The sequence below is a fragment of the Rhinolophus sinicus genome, chromosome 15 (assembly GCF_057876585.1).
Source record: "Rhinolophus sinicus isolate RSI-liver-muscle chromosome 15, RSI-T2T, whole genome shotgun sequence".
Classification (NCBI taxonomy): Eukaryota; Metazoa; Chordata; class Mammalia; order Chiroptera; family Rhinolophidae; genus Rhinolophus; species Rhinolophus sinicus.
In genome coordinates this window covers 34,445,955-34,464,784 of record NC_142515.1, presented here as the reverse complement: position 1 = coordinate 34,464,784, position 18,830 = coordinate 34,445,955, and the positions used below count along the sequence as shown (strand labels likewise).

Below are 18,830 nucleotides of genomic sequence, written 5' to 3'. Positions count from 1 at the left end.
CTGAAGGTCACTGCAAGAGAGTAACTCATGCTTCTCCCACAGTGTATGTATGGGGTTTGTGGCCTCTCTTTTCCTCTGTACATCCAATATGGTAAGCACTATATAAGCGTAAGAAATACAAATAATAGTGTATAGTGATCTACTGGACTTAAGTGACTCTCCTTTAGATTCTAAATAACATTTGGAATTCTAAATAATGTCTGGATGGCTTTTTCTGAAGAAACATTGGAAGTTATATAATAATATTGCTGTAATGTACAAATATTAGTCTGATCCAGTACTAATACAACAAATAAAGTCACTTAAATTACATAAACCTGCATGTGCCTGAGGTGTGTGTGTATAATGTTTTAAAGTCTTCAAAACACTTTGATATTTGCAATCCTAATTTTAAAGCTAGAAAACAGTCAATCTATTTTAATATCCTATTGATAAATAATGCCTTTTGAACTTCCAAACATGAAATGTGCCACTTTAAGTGTTTCTATTTACCAAAGAATCATATATATCTTACTTCACATATATTTCTTTCTTCAGAGTGACAGTTTCAGTGTGAAACAGCTTAAATTAATAGCCATCTTTGTTTTATGTTTCCTCTCTGAAATAATTTACAGATTCTAGGTACTCTATTTTCATAAGTAAGCAGCCACAAAAGATTAGAAGCGAATACAGCACAATGAATTTTCTTGGCAAAATAATGTATTAGCTAAATGGTGTCTATTAATTCACCTGTGCCACTGGCAGCTGGTTTTAGTGCCATACAATAAATGACAAAATAAGCCTTTGTGAGAATTTTTCAATATTCTGTCATGTGGTTATAGATTTCAGAGTTTCTTGCTGTCAGTTTTATGCTGCATTTCTTTACGAAACTGATAGGCAGCTGACAAGGCAAGGAAAGTTAAAATATTTGGCTGGTAGTGAAATTAACAGAATTTTTTTTCTTTAGGGGAATAAAACATTTATTCTAACTTTAGAAAAATAAGTTAGAACTTTCAAGAATTAACTATTTCCCTTAGTCAGATGGCCTGGAGTCATATCTGTCTCTTACTTGCTGTAGAACCCTGGGCAAATTATCTAGCCTATCTGTGCCTCAGTTTCGTTATCCATCAGAAAACCCTCATTAGGTTTTTGTAGAGGTTGAAGGAACAATTATGTATAAAGCACTTAGTATAGTGCATGGCATTGTAATTTCGATAATAATAGTTTGAATTCAAATGGCTCTCGTAGGTTGTAGGGATGAATATTAAATAGTATTTTAGAGTCTACATTTATAAAAAGGCACCTAAAGTCATATAATGTTACTGTTGTATATTAAACCCTTCATTTTCCAAATAATACTGTGAAAAGCATTAACATTGGGTAATAATTATAATAAATAGTTAGAGGTAGAAAAGCTACTTAGAGAGTGAAGAAGAAAAGAGTGGAGACCCATTGTTCCCTTGGTTTATTTCGATCTTCGCCATTCTGGATCTAGTCATTAAAATGTTTACTTCTATCTTCACTCACAACTCACACACTCTCCCCCAATTTAAAATTTCCAACAATTCATTCCATCTGCTTTCTCACTCAACCACCCACAGTTACTGACAGCTACCTCCTACACGAAGGAAAAAGTGCTGATGCCTTCTAAAGGCAGTTGACAGAAAACACTCCAGCTTTGAGGTAAGCTATCAAAACTGTCTTGGTGCCACCAGGAAGGAAACCCAAGGCAAGAGGACTTCATTTCATTTCCCATGGTGCTGTTATTTCTAGAAGAACAGAACTCTTCTACGTAGATGATCAAAACATATACACTTATACTTTCAAAGAAGGAGGTCATAAAGTAATAGGCATAGTGGATAGCAAATACAGCGACGAGAGAAATTCTTTTTTTTTTTTTTCTTTTAATGAGGGGAGAAAGTATGTGAGTAAGAAAGGTCATCTTAGGAAGCAAAGTCCTCATATAGCATAATTAGTTTCTGAGCCCCACGAAGTAGGACAAGTATCACAGCATCAACAGAGGCTTGACACAACTTCCCTGGTTAGACTGATGGTCAAGGGTAAACTCATATTTGTATCATTTGTTCAAAATACAAATAATATTTGAATTTTGTTGAAATACTTAATTTAACTAAGCAATAAAGTTGGTCATATTTTATTCATGCTGCTCTCAAGAAACCATGTTTTAAGGTTAGATTTTAAGAACTCTAATGAGAAAATAATAATAAGCTGCTCATTGAGTCAACGGCCTGGCAACGATATACTACCCACCAAGGGACAGGCTTGCCCACAATTCTTGCTTCTAGATAGAGAGGATTATAAGGGACTGTCAGAGGTATACTGGCTTCGAGTAGAATGCAATCTGCTATAAGTAATAATCCCTGTCCTCAATATACGTAGGTATATACAGGTAAATAGAACATAGCATGATGAAGAGACATAACAGTCCTTTTCTCAGTAATATTGAAAAACATTTCATTTTCATCTTTGACCTCAGCAAGAGGGTCAACAAGTAAACAGCAGTTATATTTTCATTTTCTATATACCTCTCAGGAAATCAAACAAATCAAAAATGCATTTGGAAACTGTCTGTACCTTTTCTGTATTCTCCATCTTGTCTGACAGAAAGGAAACTCCTTGCAGGCACAGCTGTTCTTCTGCCACATACTTGAATCTGAACACCATAAATCCTCAGTAAAAGTTCAAGGCAAAAGCTAATAAAAGTTTTTAGTGAAAAGTTCTACTGAAAGCAGGAGTCACATTTCAGTTCACAGTTAAACCCCATATTGTCAAATTCAGTGTCTACCTTCTACATGGCACATGCATGCTCAATAAGTATGTACAAAATACGTGCTGAATCCATTTTAGTTGAATAATAAATAATAGTATTCCTAAAGAGTTAGCAGGCCGATGCTTATCTGAATTGTGTGAGGTAAGTTTCCTTCTTGCCTTCCTCCTCACCTCCTCTACCCTATCTGCAGACACCTGCTTTCAGAGGATTTCTTGGAACCTGGCGTCCCTAATGGAAGTCCTGCTGGTAAGAATAAAAGCCTGCAACAACTGCTAAACCTTGAGAGGGGGCTGCAAACTCCAGACCATTAAACTGTCGGGGAACTTCTCTACTTTCTTTATTCTCCCTGCAAGTATTAGCTTCTCTTTCCGGGATCCCCCCCATGGGCCATGGGCTAACACACACAATTCTATTTTCAGGGCTAACAAAAGACAGAACTGCAGAGGAATAGGTCTCTTGCATTTCCTTGTTTCCTTGCAGGCACTTGCTTTGTTCTCCAGAGCCAGGAGGGAACTGGCAAACAAATGAAGGTGAGTAAGAGGAAATTCTCTCATTGTGCTGCTCTGAGACAAAGTATGCGCAGCTATTTCAAAGCAAATGTCATGTGCCAGTGATGAAGATAAAAAAAAAAAGGAAGAATTGTTACTATTCATTGTATCCTTAAATTGTCAGGAATAGAATTATCAATATTTTTATGAGTGATAGAAGAGTTTGATCATACTTTATTCACCCACGAGAAAATCATACAGTTTGTGATTTTTCTGAAGATCATTAATGAGTGGCTAAACATTTCTTTACTGTTTTACACCAGGCCCTTTTTCTATCTGTAAATCAGTGTTTTTAAATTTCCATGAAAATGTCCCAGTTTTAGAATTACTATTTTATTTTTTGTAGAAACAGAGGGAATGACTTCGAGGAATGTTGTGGGAAAACTCTGGTGGTAGGCACACTGTCAGTGGCTCCTTAGTTCATAACAACCCTTGTAACTGCTCCTCTCCCTAACAAAGGTAGGCCACCGAGAGCTACTTTTGGAACTCATGGTCCTCCAAGATAGTCAGCTGTTATCAGGATGGCTGCATCAGTGGTTAAAAGAACTGAAAATCTACCTGATGATGAATAGCCACTGCACTGAGCCCCTAAGTGCCCTTGTCCTAGACCTCTCCATGGCCCCGCAGGTAATGGAGGTTAACTCCAGGCACTGCAGGCTCTTTAGGGTCCCTCTCACTGCAGCTGATTGATAGGCCCCTGCATAGTTGTTAAACAGCAACACTATCCCCCTGACCCCACTCTCTTGCCCTTGGATTGAATCAGGCGTGGACATCAGAGTAGAGCTGGACCTTTAGATTCTCTCTCCCAGGAAGCTGGAATCAGTACCCAGAGAAACACATCATTCTCTCTGGGCAAATCTGTAGCAAATAAATCAAAAGCCTGTAGAAGAGCCCCGTAAATGGCAGTGGACTAGGGAGAGCAATCAGAGGAATCTGGTTCTTCAGAGAGATGAAAAGGTGTGTCTATCTATCGATCGATCTATCGTATGTATATGGAGAGAGAGAGAGAGAGGGGAGAGAGAGAGAGAGAGAGAGAGAGAGAGAGAGAGAGAGAGAGAGAGAGGAATAGAGCCTACTGAATGTTTTATAATTGCCCATTCCTTCTTTACTTGAAGATAACTGCCTTACTGTGTCTTATGTCACAGTAAGACACTTATGTCACATGCTCCTTCCCTTACCCAACCAAATTCATACATTGAAGCCCTGACCTCCAATGTTACTTATTTGGAAACAGGACCTTTAAATAGGTTATTCAGGTTAAATGAGGTCATCAGCGTGATGCCCTAATATAATAAGATTTTATAAGAAGTGGAAGAGATACTGGCAATTTGCACACACAAAGGAAAGGCCATGTGAGCACACAGGGAGAAGGTGGCATTTGCAAGCCAAGGGGAGAGGTTTCTGGAGAAAGCAAACATGCTGGCTTCTTGTTCTTAGACTTCCAGCCTGCAGAACTGTTAGAACATACATTTTGGTTGTTCAAGACACCCAGTCTGCTATTTTGTTATTGCAGTCTTAGCAGACTAATCCTCTGCCTGTAGGTTCTGAGAGACAGCAGAGTACAGTAGTTTCCCTCTAGCTATGGTTTTGCTTTCCACAGTTTCAGTTATTCGAAGTCAACCATGGTCCAAAAATATTAAGTGAAACATTCCAAAAATAAACAATCATAAGTTTTTAATTGTGTGCATTCTGAGTAGCTTGATAAAATCGCACACTATCTTATTTTGGCCCTCACAAAATATAAATCATCCTTTTGTCCAGCATACCCAGGTGTATGTGCTCCACGGCCATTAGTCACTTAGTCGCTGTCTTGGTTATCAGATGGACTGTCCTGGTATCACAGTGCTTGGTTTCAAGTAATCCTTCTAATAGCCTAACTCTATGTCACAATGCCTACAGCTTTCACTTCACTTCATTTTGTCACATTGTATTATCTCACATCACAAGAAGAAGGGTGAGTACAGGACAAGATAATGTGAGAGAAACCACAATCACATAACTCTTATTACCGTACATTGTTATAATATATTCTATTTCATTATTGTTGTTACTCTCTTCCTGTGCTTAATTTATTAAACTGCCATAGCTACGTATGTATAGAAAAAACACAGTATATATAGAGCTCAGTATTTGTGGTTTTAGGCATGCATTGGTAGGCTTGGAACATATCCCCTACAGATAAGGGCGGGCTACTGTACCATTAAAATACAACCATCACCCCTTTTGCTTACCAAGGTTGGAGTTCTTTTCTGTACTTGTACCAAAAATTGCTTAACATCTGTGCTTCCATTTCTGCATCATTTAGATGGAAATAAATTACTTAACCTCTAGCTCCTACATTCCTATACACATTGGATTTTGATATTTTTATCTAATTTTTGACTCTGGGAATCTAATTGTTTGATGGCAAATTTGAACTGGCACTCTGCTGTTTTTCAAGGATCGTTCAATTGTGATAATGAATTCAAAATACATTCTGTCACACTGTCTTTTTTTGTTGTTGTTGATGTTGTTTTTAACAATCTGAGCCCTCAATCAAATATTTCAGGAAGTCTTCTTTTTTGCAACTTGGTATAAATATAGGCTTGTTCTATAGGCCAATTAAGCCTCAGAAGAGAGATACCAGCCTAACTTCTAAAGTGAATAGCAGTTCAGACATTTATCTGATGTTGGATATTAGATTCTTCTGTTCACAGAAAAAAGATTTGTGAGTTCGTCTTACACAAGATGTCTTTATTCAGGACCTTGTTTCAGAACTTGTACTTTTCCACAGTTCATGAGGATACTTGCTTCCTCTGTTCTTTCAGGTGACAGCCGAAGCAAGAACAAGGAGGCTCTGCTCCTTGTCCAATTAATTATGCTTTTCCATGTTTGAATAAATGGCCTACGTCTGCCAGTGCACACTCGAAAGCGGTAGTCCTAATGACATCCTGAACATATGCTCAGATAGGTGACCTGTGTGCCAGATCAATGCAGTTTTCTATAAGCCTGGATCCTCCACAGCCGAAGTTCAAGCAGGCCCTCCCCACCTTTTATTTTTCCCAGCCAGATTTTTTTTTATTTGAAAACATTGAGATGGTGATTCTAAAATTCATGTGAATATGAAAAGGATCCAGAATATTAAAAATGTTTTTTTTTAAAAGGAGAACAAAGTTGAGGTGCTTATCTGATGTCAAGACTTTATAGGAGTCCAGGCCGCAGGTATCAGAATAGGGTGGAGGAAACAAAGAAATGTGGATGAAGTCAAAGTATGTTTAGGAGATGAGACTGAAAGTTCTTAGCAAGGAATCAGTAATGTGGAGGATCAAAGAAGGGGAGAGACTGAGGATTACTCCTGAGTTTCTGGTTTGCATAACTAGCAGGGGAATGTAAATGAAGGAGCTGGAAAACAAGCAGGACCTTTTCATAAAAAATGAATAAGCAGACATTCAGTCAACTAAATATTTGAGAGTGCATTTCATTGTTTAGTATTAGAACTTAATGAGCATCAAAATGATCAGTAAAATTCTCACAAAACTGTGTGATGGGACAGAACCTAAATATTACCCATGCTCGACTACAAATCTACCACAAGTTAAAATGGCAATGTTATCCAAGGTTATCTGTACAATTTAAAAATAAATATATTCTGAAAACAGACCATTAGTTCACCCATCCCAACCCTTTTAAAGACAAAAATAAAGATAGAAACAAAAAAATAAATGTCATTAGACTGAAATTTGGGTCTCTTTACACTGAAGATGCTACTGCATCTACTAGTATTAATTCTATATAACAAATGTAGATTGATAATTTCTACACAAAATAAGTAATGATAAAAATATGTCATGTATTCCATACAACAATACAATATAGGTGATATTATTCCTATTTAAATAATGCAGAAATGGAAGCACAGAGGTTAAGTAATTTGTCCAAGGCTACACCGTAAATTGAACTAGGTATCCAACCCAAGTCTCTCTGAAATTAAAGTCTGTGTTCTTAACCGCTTCACTGTACGCCTCTCAGAATGCTGGGAGCATATAGTTTGGATGAGAAAGTCTGAAGGTCTAGGTCCCGTTACAAGCTGGGCCAGTAACTAGGCACCTGACCCTAGTCCAGTCCCTCGTCTTCCTGGGGCCTCATTTTCATCATTTATTAAAAATAGGGGGGCAGCGTTGAACTACCCAGTCCCTTCCGGGGAGAATGTTTGGCTCTGTCCAACCGCTAGTCCTGGAACAGCATATTGCCCGCAGTTCCAAATTCATGTAATCTTTCTCTTGCCAGTAAAAGCCATTCATCTCATGCATAAGTAAATAAAATTTACTACTCATTCCTCTATATGTCATTTCATATTAAATGTCATTAAAAATCTGTGGAAAATATCATAGGCCAATCTAATTTGGAGTTTGAGAAACTTGGGCTCTTCCGTTTCATGGCAAACACATTTACTACCTATCTAACTAAATGTTGCTTTTTTTTCCTTTTAATTCTCATGTGATTAACTATAGCCCTGCAAATTGGAAAAGGATACATTGCCCCAGTTGCTTCAGTCTTTGTATCTTATAGTCCATCTGGTGCCACAGCAATGATTGTGATGTCAAAATTGCAATTAGTTACACTCAGATACAATTAGGAAAAAGGCCCAGGGAGATTGTGTCCAGGACTCAATACCTGTGATTGCTGGGCTAATTGTGAAATGGAAGTTTGAAACCAAGAGACTTGGTTTCAGGCTGGAGCTCTGCCACTTATTAGCTATGTATCCTTGGGAAACTCATTTAATGGAATCATAATTTAAGAGCTTGAATTCTTTGAGTCTAATTATGTGTGTTCAAATCTCACCTCTGCCAGTTAAAATGTGCACACTATTTAACAGCTCTGTTCCTCCATTTCGTTCATGATAGATTCAGACACTATACCTATCTCAGAAGAGTTGTTCAAAACATTGAACACGATATTGTATTTTATAAAGCATTTACCAGAGAGCCTCCTTCCTATTAAATGCTAGTTTTTATGAATAGTATCTGTATTTTGAGGGAGGCCATTATTAGATAAAATTCTAGGCAACAGTTCTCTAAGTTTGTATATCTTTAAAACTAGAATACAATTGTATGTATCTCACAGGATTGTCGTCAAGACCAGATGTTCTAATCCAAAGAAAAATGTTTTGTAAGTTCAAATGATTAAATTACCATTTTCTTAACATATATAACCTATAATAAGATAATCTTGTATTAATTTAAAAATTATTTACTGAGTGCTTATAAAAGGCACTAAGCTAAGCAATATGAAAAATGTAAGTCAGATATGGGTTCTATATTTAAAGGGTAACAAGAATATTGCTAACTCTAGGGGGGCGGCCGGTTAGCTCAGTTGGTTAGAGCATGATGCTCGTAACACCAGGGTTGCCAGTTCGATCTCTGCCTGGGCCAGTGTGAGCTGTGCCCTCCACAACTAGATTGAAACAACTACTTGACTTGGAGCTGATGGGTCCAAAAACACACTTAAAATAAATAAAAGTTTAGGGGGGGAAAAAGAATATTGGTAACTCTAATACAAGATGGAAGGTAATGCATTGGTGCCAAATCAATGTTCTACTCTAAAAGGAAAATTCTTTGAGGTAAGTGTTGAAGGACAAGCAGGATTTAAGCATTGGTGTGGGGTGATGAGGAGAGGAAAAAGGCATCCTCAACAAAACGAAATAGCATGATCGACATCTAGGAGGTGGAAAAGCACAAATCCTATAAGAACTACGAAAAATGAGTGGTACAATTTAGCCAGAGGAGAATGTATGAAAGGGATGGGTGAGTAATGAGAATGAAGCCACATTATAGAAGATGTTAAAGGCAGGAAGATAAATGGCCACACTTTAGATTTAAAATTAGCGTGGATTAAAAAGAATGTCCAAGTTCAAAAGAATGTCCAAGTTCACGGAGAAGGACTGTACAAGATTGGTATTTTTCAACCTCTGCCATTATTATCCTATGTTCATGTTTCAGAAAGATGGAAGAAAGCCTACTGACTCTCACATCAAGTTTAGATTCGTGAATCTGATTTTCAAAACCTTTTTGTAACCTGTCCCAAAAGACAATCTTTTATCACACTATTCACCAACTCTCTATTAGTTTCCTCTGAGGACATCAAAAAACACCAGGTTCCAATTTCATGACTTGGCTATCCCTATCTCTTGGTTATTCTCCTTGTCTTCTATTTATATATACCAGATTATAACCCATCCCTTAAATCCTAGCTCCATCAGGAAGATATCTTTGATGATACAGACTCTATCACTTACTTCCATCTCTACATACTTCACTGCATATCCATTTATCAAATAACAACATGGAACAACTGTCACTGACCCAAGTATAAAATGAGAAGGGTCCTAGCAGCAGGTGCTCATTTTCTTTTTTGGCATGTTATTTAATGCAGAGTGTCTCCTTTGCAAAATGAAGGGTTTGTGAATTAGCCAACTGAAGTCACTTCTCATCATACATTCCACATATAATGAGCACCCACCTGTGCTAAGCTATATCCTAAGTCATGAGGATACAGTGTGAAGAAGACCAAGTATCTATCGATCGATTGATCGATCGATTGATCGATCTACCTACCTAATCTATTCATTATGATTGTCTCTCCTTAGTTCACTGGTTCTTGAAGTATAGCCTGCATCAGAATCACCTGGGGAGCTGTTAAAATAAATTTCAGTACACACATGCACAACTCTCCCCACCCCAAGTTTCTGATGCAGTAGGTTTGGAGGAGGGCCCCCAATTTTTGCATTTCTGTTTCCAGGTGATGCTCACGATACTGGTCCAGAAACAACACTTAGAGAACATATGTTCTAGTGGAAAGGCTGTCTTTTACACTATTGTGTTGCCAATGCCTTGAATAAATACAGAGGGTGCCAAAAAAAAAAATGCATACACATTTTAAGAAAGGAAAAAAAAACTATTAAAATTGTAATACTCAATATATACCAATAGCAAACGATGACTACAAGTCACCTTTGACTTCTGTAATTACAAGAGGTGCTCAAAGTGGTTACCATCAGCATCCAGACACTTCTGATTACGGTGAACTACTGCTTGAGCAACGCTCACAAAGTGTCCACTCATATACATTTTTTTGGCACCCCCGGTATTTATGGAATAAAATAATATTAAGGCATTTTGTTGATTGACAAGAAGAATCCAGCTTTGCTCTTTCCTTGAATGATATGGTTTACTAAAAGGTAGAAACCTCTCATTCGACAGGTACAGATAAGAAATGGTTTATATCCAAAGAAAAATGAACTTACTTCCAATCTAGAGGAAGGAGGAAGAAGATTAAAGAGAACTTTGTGTAGGAGTGTATTTTGATCTATCTCTGTGTATAAGGACCCATACATTTATTTCAAAAATGTCATAACTAAAAATATTTTTAGTACCTCTCTTTGGAATCTAATTAATCTATAGTAAATCTCTTTTAGTATGCTCAAAGGCTACAGAATCTTTATGTTCTGATGTATGTCTTGATATTTGGGAAGAGCTAATATATTTTTGCCACATCTGGTCAGACATTTAGGTGATTTAGTTACATAACTCTGTTCTTGGTTGAAAACAAGGTATACCTTTGAGTTAAGGCACCAGTTTTCTAGTATGACATATAAATGGAGCCCTAAAACAACTTTAGAGTAGGACTTTAGAAATCATTTTGAACAATGGAAGCCCAAATGGATTAAGTTTCCAGTTTCTGAAGGTGATTAGTTTGAAGGATAGCCCCCATTTGGCCATATGCCTTGATGTGTTTGTTTAAAAATCAAGTACTCTTAGTACAGTTGATATTTTGATTTGTTGAATCAAGGCCTGAACATGCAAGATGCCACATCCATTTTTCTTCAGAGTATATGTCATGCTATAAATATCTAAACTTTAAACATTATGGGAACAAAAAGAGCAGTATAAAATGTAAGTTCTTCCAGGGTAAACCTATGATGCTACCAGGAAACATACATAGGTTCCTAAAAGCTCTTTGTAATTCTGGGCCACTCAGTTAATAATAAATATTAGTTTATTTTTCCTGAGCATTGAGCTATGTGCTGGATCACACTGGTCTTCTAGGGAGACCATATCAAACCATATATTGTCTTCTAAGGAGAAGGCCATATCTTCTAGGGAGCCATATCAAACCATTCTTCTAGTTTGGAATATAAGGACTAAAGAGAACATGGAAGACCAATGACAAAAAGGCTTCTTCCCTCTTGTTCACCCCAGTCCCTCAGCTATTCTGTTCACACATCCTTTGAGCCCAGGGTATCTTCAGAGTGGGATCAGCATGTACTAGTGTTACTAGATCAGCATTAAAGTATTAATAATGTTTAAAGACCATCCATATCTTATACTGTTTAACAGAGTGCACTAAATTGAGTTTGTCTTGATACAAATGAAGAAAAAAAAAAGTGGATAAACACTTCAAGTCCCTTTCTTTAGAACAATGATTCTTAAAGTAGAATCCCCTGAACAGCAGCATCAGCATCACCTGGGAACTCGTTAGAAATGCAAATTCCCCACTCCTACCTCAGAAATATTGAGTCAGAATTGGGGAGGAGAGGTGAAGAGACCCAGCGATCTGACTTAAGCCATGGTTCCAGGTGGTTCTGATGTATGCTAACGTATGAAGACCACTGGTTTAGCTATTATCAGAGCATCAGTAAAGAAACTGTCACGTCAGGGCGGCCGTTGGCTCAGTTGGTTAGAGCGCAGTGTTTATCACACCAAGGCTGTCGGTTCAATTTCCACATGGGCCAGTGAGCTGTGCCCTCCACAACCAGATTGAAAACAACGACTTGACTTGGAGGTGATGGATCCTGGCAAAACACACTGTTCCCCAATATTCACCAATAAAATTTATAAAAACAACAACGGTCAGATAAGCTGTGCAACCTTTTATGAACTTTATAATTTATTCTAATAGCCTATTACTATCTTCATGATTACTACATTTAACATACACACAGTTTCACACAGAATTGTCTGACAGAATGTGTGTAAAAAAGTCATGGCTTCTCTCCTTAAAGAGATAGTATGGAAAGGAAACAAATGTACTTGTTTTTAGTTTTCCAAAATGATATCTTCCTCAACTCCCTTCCACCTCCATCCTGCCTCCAATAAAAGAATCGGGGAAAAACTATTACTAGCAGGCTCTATTCTGTTTCTTTTGACAGCGCAGAAAGATTTTATTAGGTGATATAAATGCACTTTATCACTTGCAGATATCAGTTATAATGTGTCTTGCATGAATAGCTATGTCCAAGTCTGTTTTAAAGAACAATTAAAACATTTGAAGGTAAATGAAGGCTTCACCATATTTGTAGCTAAACCCTCAAACTCATTTCAGATATATTCATTGGACTATGATACTCAAGACACATAAAACAATTTTTGATGAAACAAAGTTTCATAATCCCCTCAAAAAGCATATGGAGTTACTCTAGTCTTTGTAATGATTCTCTGTTTAGTAGTTAAGACTCAGGCTCTGGAGCAGTGCAGTCCACAAACATATAATGTAACCCATATATGTAATTTTAATTTTTCTAAGTAACCACATTTTAAAAAGTAAAATGAGTGATATATTTTGTTTAATTCTACATATTAAAAATATTACTTCAACATGTAAATAACACAAAGTTAATGATATAATTTTACACTTTTTATAGTCTTCAAAATCTTGCATGTATTTTACACATACGGCACACTTCAATTGGGATGCTAAATTTTAACTAGAAATACTTGATTTTCATTTAGATTTCATAAAATTTATCATTCCTAAAGTACATTCTAAACCCAATTTGTTTCAAACATACCAAAAAGTTCTCCAGTAGCCTCGCTGAGTATCGGTTTTTATTTCACATCAATAAAAAATAAATAAAATTAAATTTTCAATTTAGCAGTCACACTGCCATATTTCCAGTACTCGAGAGCTCCAAGTGGCTAGTGGCTATCATTTGGGGCAGCGGAGCTCTGGAGCTGACAGACCACACCTGGATAAGAATTCTGGCTTTGCCATTTAGTGGTTGCTTAGCAAATTACCCAGCCCTCTCCAAGCTTCAGTTCTACCAGTTCTGTCGTGTGTGGTAGGTGGGGGTAAAAACCCCCACTCCATTATGCATACTCAACTTCTGCCGTCAAAATTAGCAGCATAATAGAAACAACTAGTTTTTTGTTTCATAGTACAGGTGATGAAATTACCTATTGCTTCACTTTACAGTAATCAGAACCAATCTAAATGCCTACAATGTAAGAAAGGTTAAATTTAACTCATACTTTGCGGCCATAAAATGCTATTTATTATCAATCACTCATATTAATATCGGTTAAAGAAAGAATGTATTATGAATAGCTCCACTGCTGCCTGCGTGCACAAAGAAAAACTTGAAGGGACCGGCCGCCTATCAACGGCTGTGTTCCTAAGCAACGCGATGGGGCGGGGATGGAGCTGGCACACGTTCGGCTTGTTTCTGGGCGGTTTATTTTCCAAAACTGTTTTTTTTTTTTTTTTTTTTTCCCCTAAAACGGAGCTATAAATTTTGTGTTTGAAGGAGAAAATCCCAAATCTGTTTTGAAACGACGCTTTTCACTTGAAGTCTGGAATTTGATTTTAAATGTAGCTTCCGTATACTATTATAATGAGAAACTGCTATGTGAAAACACTCGTATCAGACAGAATGAAGCACAAGCTGCCTCAATCGTTTTCAGTTGGCGGTTTCCCGCCGGCCAAACGGAAGCAAAACCGCTCTGACGTAAAGGGAGGCGGCCTCTCCTTGTTACCATGGTGAAGTCTATGCGGCCATCTTTATTGTGGTTAACGCGCACCAAGCTTTCCCTGGCGGGGATGGTGCCGCGCCAGGAAAGTCGGCGGAATCAGAGGCGAAAAGGGAAGTATGAGTCTCGGAAATAAGGTGGTGACAGAACCTCGTAGGACCAGGATCAGAAACCATTAGCTAATTTAGTGGAACGTAGAGGTGCAGATTCCGCGGATAAGCGGAACGATTTAAGCGGAAGTGTGACGTTTCTGCCCGGAGTTGGAGAGCTGCTTCCGTTGCTCAGCGGAAGTGTCGGTGGCAAGAACACTCTTGGAAGAATCCGCTCACCGCCGTTTTGAACAGCTGGAATCATGTCGAGTTTGGCGGTGAGAGACCCGGCAATGGATCGATCACTGCGTTCCGTGTTCGTGGGGAACATTCCGTATGAGGCGACTGAGGAGCAGTTAAAGGACATTTTTTCGGAGGTTGGTTCTGTTGTCAGTTTCCGGCTGGTATACGATAGAGAGACGGGAAAACCCAAGGGTTATGGTTTCTGCGAGTACCAAGACCAGGAGACCGCGCTTAGTGCCATGCGGAACTTGAATGGGCGGGAGTTCAGCGGCAGAGCGCTTCGGGTGGACAATGCTGCCAGTGAAAAGAACAAGGAGGAGTTAAAGAGCCTTGGGCCTGCTGCGCCCATCATTGACTCGCCCTATGGGGATCCCATCGATCCAGAAGATGCCCCTGAATCAATTACCAGAGCAGTCGCTAGTCTACCCCCGGAGCAGATGTTTGAGCTGATGAAGCAGATGAAGCTCTGCGTCCAAAACAGTCACCAGGAAGCTCGAAACATGTTACTTCAAAACCCTCAGCTGGCTTATGCGCTGTTGCAGGCACAAGTTGTGATGAGAATCATGGATCCAGAGATTGCTCTAAAAATTCTTCATCGCAAGATACATGTCACACCACTGATCCCAGGCAAATCTCAGTCTGTGTCTGGCCCCGTCTCTGGCCCTGGCCCAGGCCCTGGCCCTGGCCTCTGCCCAGGACCCAATGTTTTGCTGAACCAGCAGACTCCTCCAGCACCTCAGCCTCAGCATTTGGCTAGAAGACCTGTGAAAGATATTCCTCCTCTGATGCAGACCCCTATCCAGGGTGGAATTCCAGCCCCGGGGCCAATACCAGCTGCAGTTCCTGGACCTGGTCCTGGTTCCTTAACTCCTGGTGGAGCAATGCAGCCTCAAGTTGGAATGCCAGGGGTTGGACCAGTGCCTTTAGAGCGGGGACAGGTGCAGATGTCAGATCCTAGAGCTCCTATGCCTCGTGGACCCATGACTGCTGGTGGCCTGCCTCCTAGAGGACTGTTAGGAGATGCTCCAAATGACCCACGTGGAGGGACTTTGCTTTCAGTCACTGGAGAAGTTGAGCCCAGGGGCTATCTTGGGCCACCACATCAGGGTCCACCCATGCACCATGCCCCTGGTCATGACAACCGTGGCCCTTCCTCACATGAGATGAGGGGAGGGCCATTAGCAGATCCCAGACTGCTTATTGGAGAGCCCAGAGGACCCATGATAGATCAAAGGGGTCTACCTATGGATGGCAGAGGTGGTAGAGATTCTCGAGGGATGGAGACCCGAGCCATGGAAACTGAGGTCTTAGAGACACGCGTGATGGAGAGAAGAGGAATGGAGACCTGTGCAATGGAAACCAGAGGAATGGAAGCAAGAGGCATGGATGCAAGAGGAATGGAGATACGAGGCCCTGGCCCCAGTTCGAGAGGCCCTATGACCAGTGGAATCCAGGGTCCTGTTCCCATTAATTTGGGGGCAGGTGGTCCTCAGGGACCTAGGCAGGTCCCAAGCATTTCAGGGGTGGGAAATCCTGGATCTGGTATGCAGGGGGGAGGCATGCAAGGAGCAGGCATGCAGGGGGCAGGCATGCAGGGAGCAGGTATACAAGGAGCTGGCATACAAGGAGCAGGCATGCAAGGAACAGGCATGCAAGGAGCCGGCATACAAGGAGTGGGCATGCAGGGAGGAGGCATACAAGCAACAGGCATACAGGGGTCTGGCAAGCAAGGTGGAGGCCAGCCTAGCAGTTTTAGTCCTGGGCAGAGCCAAGTAACTCCACAGGATCAAGAAAAGGCAGCTTTGATCATGCAAGTTCTTCAACTGACTGCAGATCAAATTGCCATGCTGCCTCCTGAGCAAAGGCAGAGTATCCTGATTTTAAAGGAACAAATCCAGAAATCTACTGGGGCTTCTTGAAAGGTTTAAAAAATGCTTGGCAGTATCCCAGAAAGTTTTGAGTTTTTTTGTTGTCGTTTGTTGTTGCATGGAGAATGGCTGCAAAAAGCTGACTTCTGCATCCCCTGTACTTGAATGATTAGGATTTCCCTCCTGCCAGAACTAATCTCATTTCTTTTTGTTGTCTTTTTTCTCTGTTTTTTATTTTCAATGGGGGTGGGGGGGCGCTAGGAGTAAGAGGGAGTGGGTCTGTTCACTTTAATTCACTATAAATACACAAAAAACAATTCTGAAAATAATTATATTATGCCAAATAAGATTACAAAGAATATGCAGCAATATTAAAAGTGTCTACAATATGTTTACTACATTTTTTTCAAATATTGAGTAAACCGATGTGAAATCTGCACCTAAAGACTAAAAGATGACCTGTTAAAATGGTAATGAACCAAGATAGTTTAAGATTTTTAGTTGCATAAGAAAATAAAGAAGTTTACCTCAAAATTATAAGATATATTTTTGGTAAGTCATTTACAGTACAAAATCCTACTTGTGGGGCAATAGAATGCTGTATTAGGTTAAGCACTGCTTCAGTGCTTTGAAATTATTTTGAAATGTTAGCGCTAACAGGTATAACTCTAAATTTGTGATATTGGAATTGTTCTTTTCTGAAGTGATGCTACCTGAAAAATCAAGGAATGCATCTAGTGTGATGTTGTTCCATTCGTCTCACCCTTAAGAGACCAGCCATATTCTGGCCTGACCCTGAACGCGATTTTGCTGGGATAGTTCTAGGATTATCCAGGTTACTTAAGTCGGCTCTGATGAGATTCAGTGTATCTCTCAGTACCTTCTATTTCTCCATAGTCTTTTAAGCCCTAAATCTGAATGAGTTACTCTTTCACATCCTTCCCTAAAATCAGTACCTAGTGACCAGTTTTCTAGATGAATTATACATAGCATTGGGCTCTTCATAAATAGCAAAGGGCTTCATGCAGTAAAGCTCTGCTTTTTGGTAACTAATGTTTATATACAGATGATGCCCATCTAGTCAACCAGAATCAGGAGTTAAAAATCTCAGTCTCAGCAACCTTTAGCATGCCTTTTAGTTTTTCAGTTTTTTTATTTTTTTTATTTCAAAATCTATTTGTCACCATCTTAGAATAATTGAGGCCAAAGAAGGTAGAGATTCTTATAGCCTAAGTTCTCACTCGGTTATTACACATTACTTTTTTATAAGTAATAAAGCCATTTAGACCTAATAAACATACCATTGAGACAGTTAAAAATCAGTAGGAAGGTGGGGCTTATCACATTTCCTTTAGAGCTACTACCTGATTTGTTTTTCAGTCTTGACAATAAGGACATCATAGACCACTGGTAATTAACAAGCATAAATACCAAAAAACAGGTGATCTTACTCTGGAGAAGAAAAACTAATGTCTAGTTACAGGAAATAATGTTATTAATACAAGGAGAGAGCTGAGACTTGGAAATTGAATTGTTTTCCCCTTGCAAGGTTTTTACATCTTAACTGGTAATTCACTATCTTTTTACAAAGTTTTCATCCCTACACCATTCCTGGCCACCTGTTTTATTCCTGTTTTTATTGTTCATACTGTTAATTTTCCCATGTTTTTATATGCTTCCCCTATATTAGAGGGGATAGCTCTTCTGTGCATGTGTGATAGTTCTGGATAATACTCATACAGAGTTGATTTGATTACTTTGAAATTACAGTTGATTTATCCCAAAGCTTTCACTGAAGAACTAAATGAAAACCATTAAATGTTATGCTCTTTGTTGTAGTAAAATCTCTGCAAGTTTAATGCAGACTTAATAAAAAGAATGTAGAATTAAGTCTCACTTTACTATCTGATATGTTTATTTTGTGTGTGTGAATTTTTTTAATCTTTCTTTTTCTTGATGGTGTCATTTTTTTTTCTTTTTTTCTTAGTTTCAGGTGTATAAAACAACATCATGGTTAGACATTTGCACCCCTCACAAAGTGATAACTCCCTCCCCCAATCCACTACTCTTCTGACATCGTGTATAACTGTTACAATTCCATTGACTCTATTACCTATGCTGATATGTTTATTTTTGATGAATGCATTATTCACCTGACCTATTGAGAAATCCACGGGGCCTGAATATATTTTTTTAATAGACAAAACTAAAGAAATTGCAGGGATGGATGAGGATCACTTTCTTAGATACATTATATAGTTCCACAATTGAAAATTATAAAGATGTGTTATTCTATGGTTGATATCAGTAGCAGCATCTTGGTGGATACACAGATATTAGGCTTCCTTTTGTTTATGTTCCCCACAGAGAACTCCTCTATCCTAGGATCACTTTATACGTATCTTCATTATTGACAGCAATTTTATATGACACTATATTTAATTTTTACCCTCTGCCACCCCTCCCCCCCCCCCCCCCCCCCCGCGCACACACACACTTCTAATAGACCAGGAATTCTGAACACAGAC

The 18,830-nt window shown here is 38.9% G+C and overlaps 2 protein-coding genes across 4 annotated transcripts in view; one reads left to right on the top strand and one right to left on the bottom strand.

Moving 5' to 3' along the window:
* PRKG1 (protein kinase cGMP-dependent 1) overlaps positions 1–18,830 on the bottom strand; it is a 1,140,935-nt gene that overhangs the window by 458,341 nt on the left and 663,764 nt on the right. The window lies entirely within an intron of this gene.
* Positions 14,160–18,198, top strand: CSTF2T (cleavage stimulation factor subunit 2 tau variant). The gene has a single exon (XM_019738622.3). It carries the CDS (start codon positions 14,455–14,457, stop codon positions 16,351–16,353), a length of 1,899 nt encoding a protein of 632 aa, XP_019594181.1. The 5' UTR covers positions 14,160–14,454; the 3' UTR covers positions 16,354–18,198.

Coding starts and splice junctions, on each gene's coding strand:
- CSTF2T (XM_019738622.3), top strand. CDS start 14,455: ATGTCGAGTTTGGCGGTGAGAGACCCGGCAATGGATCGATCACTGCGT.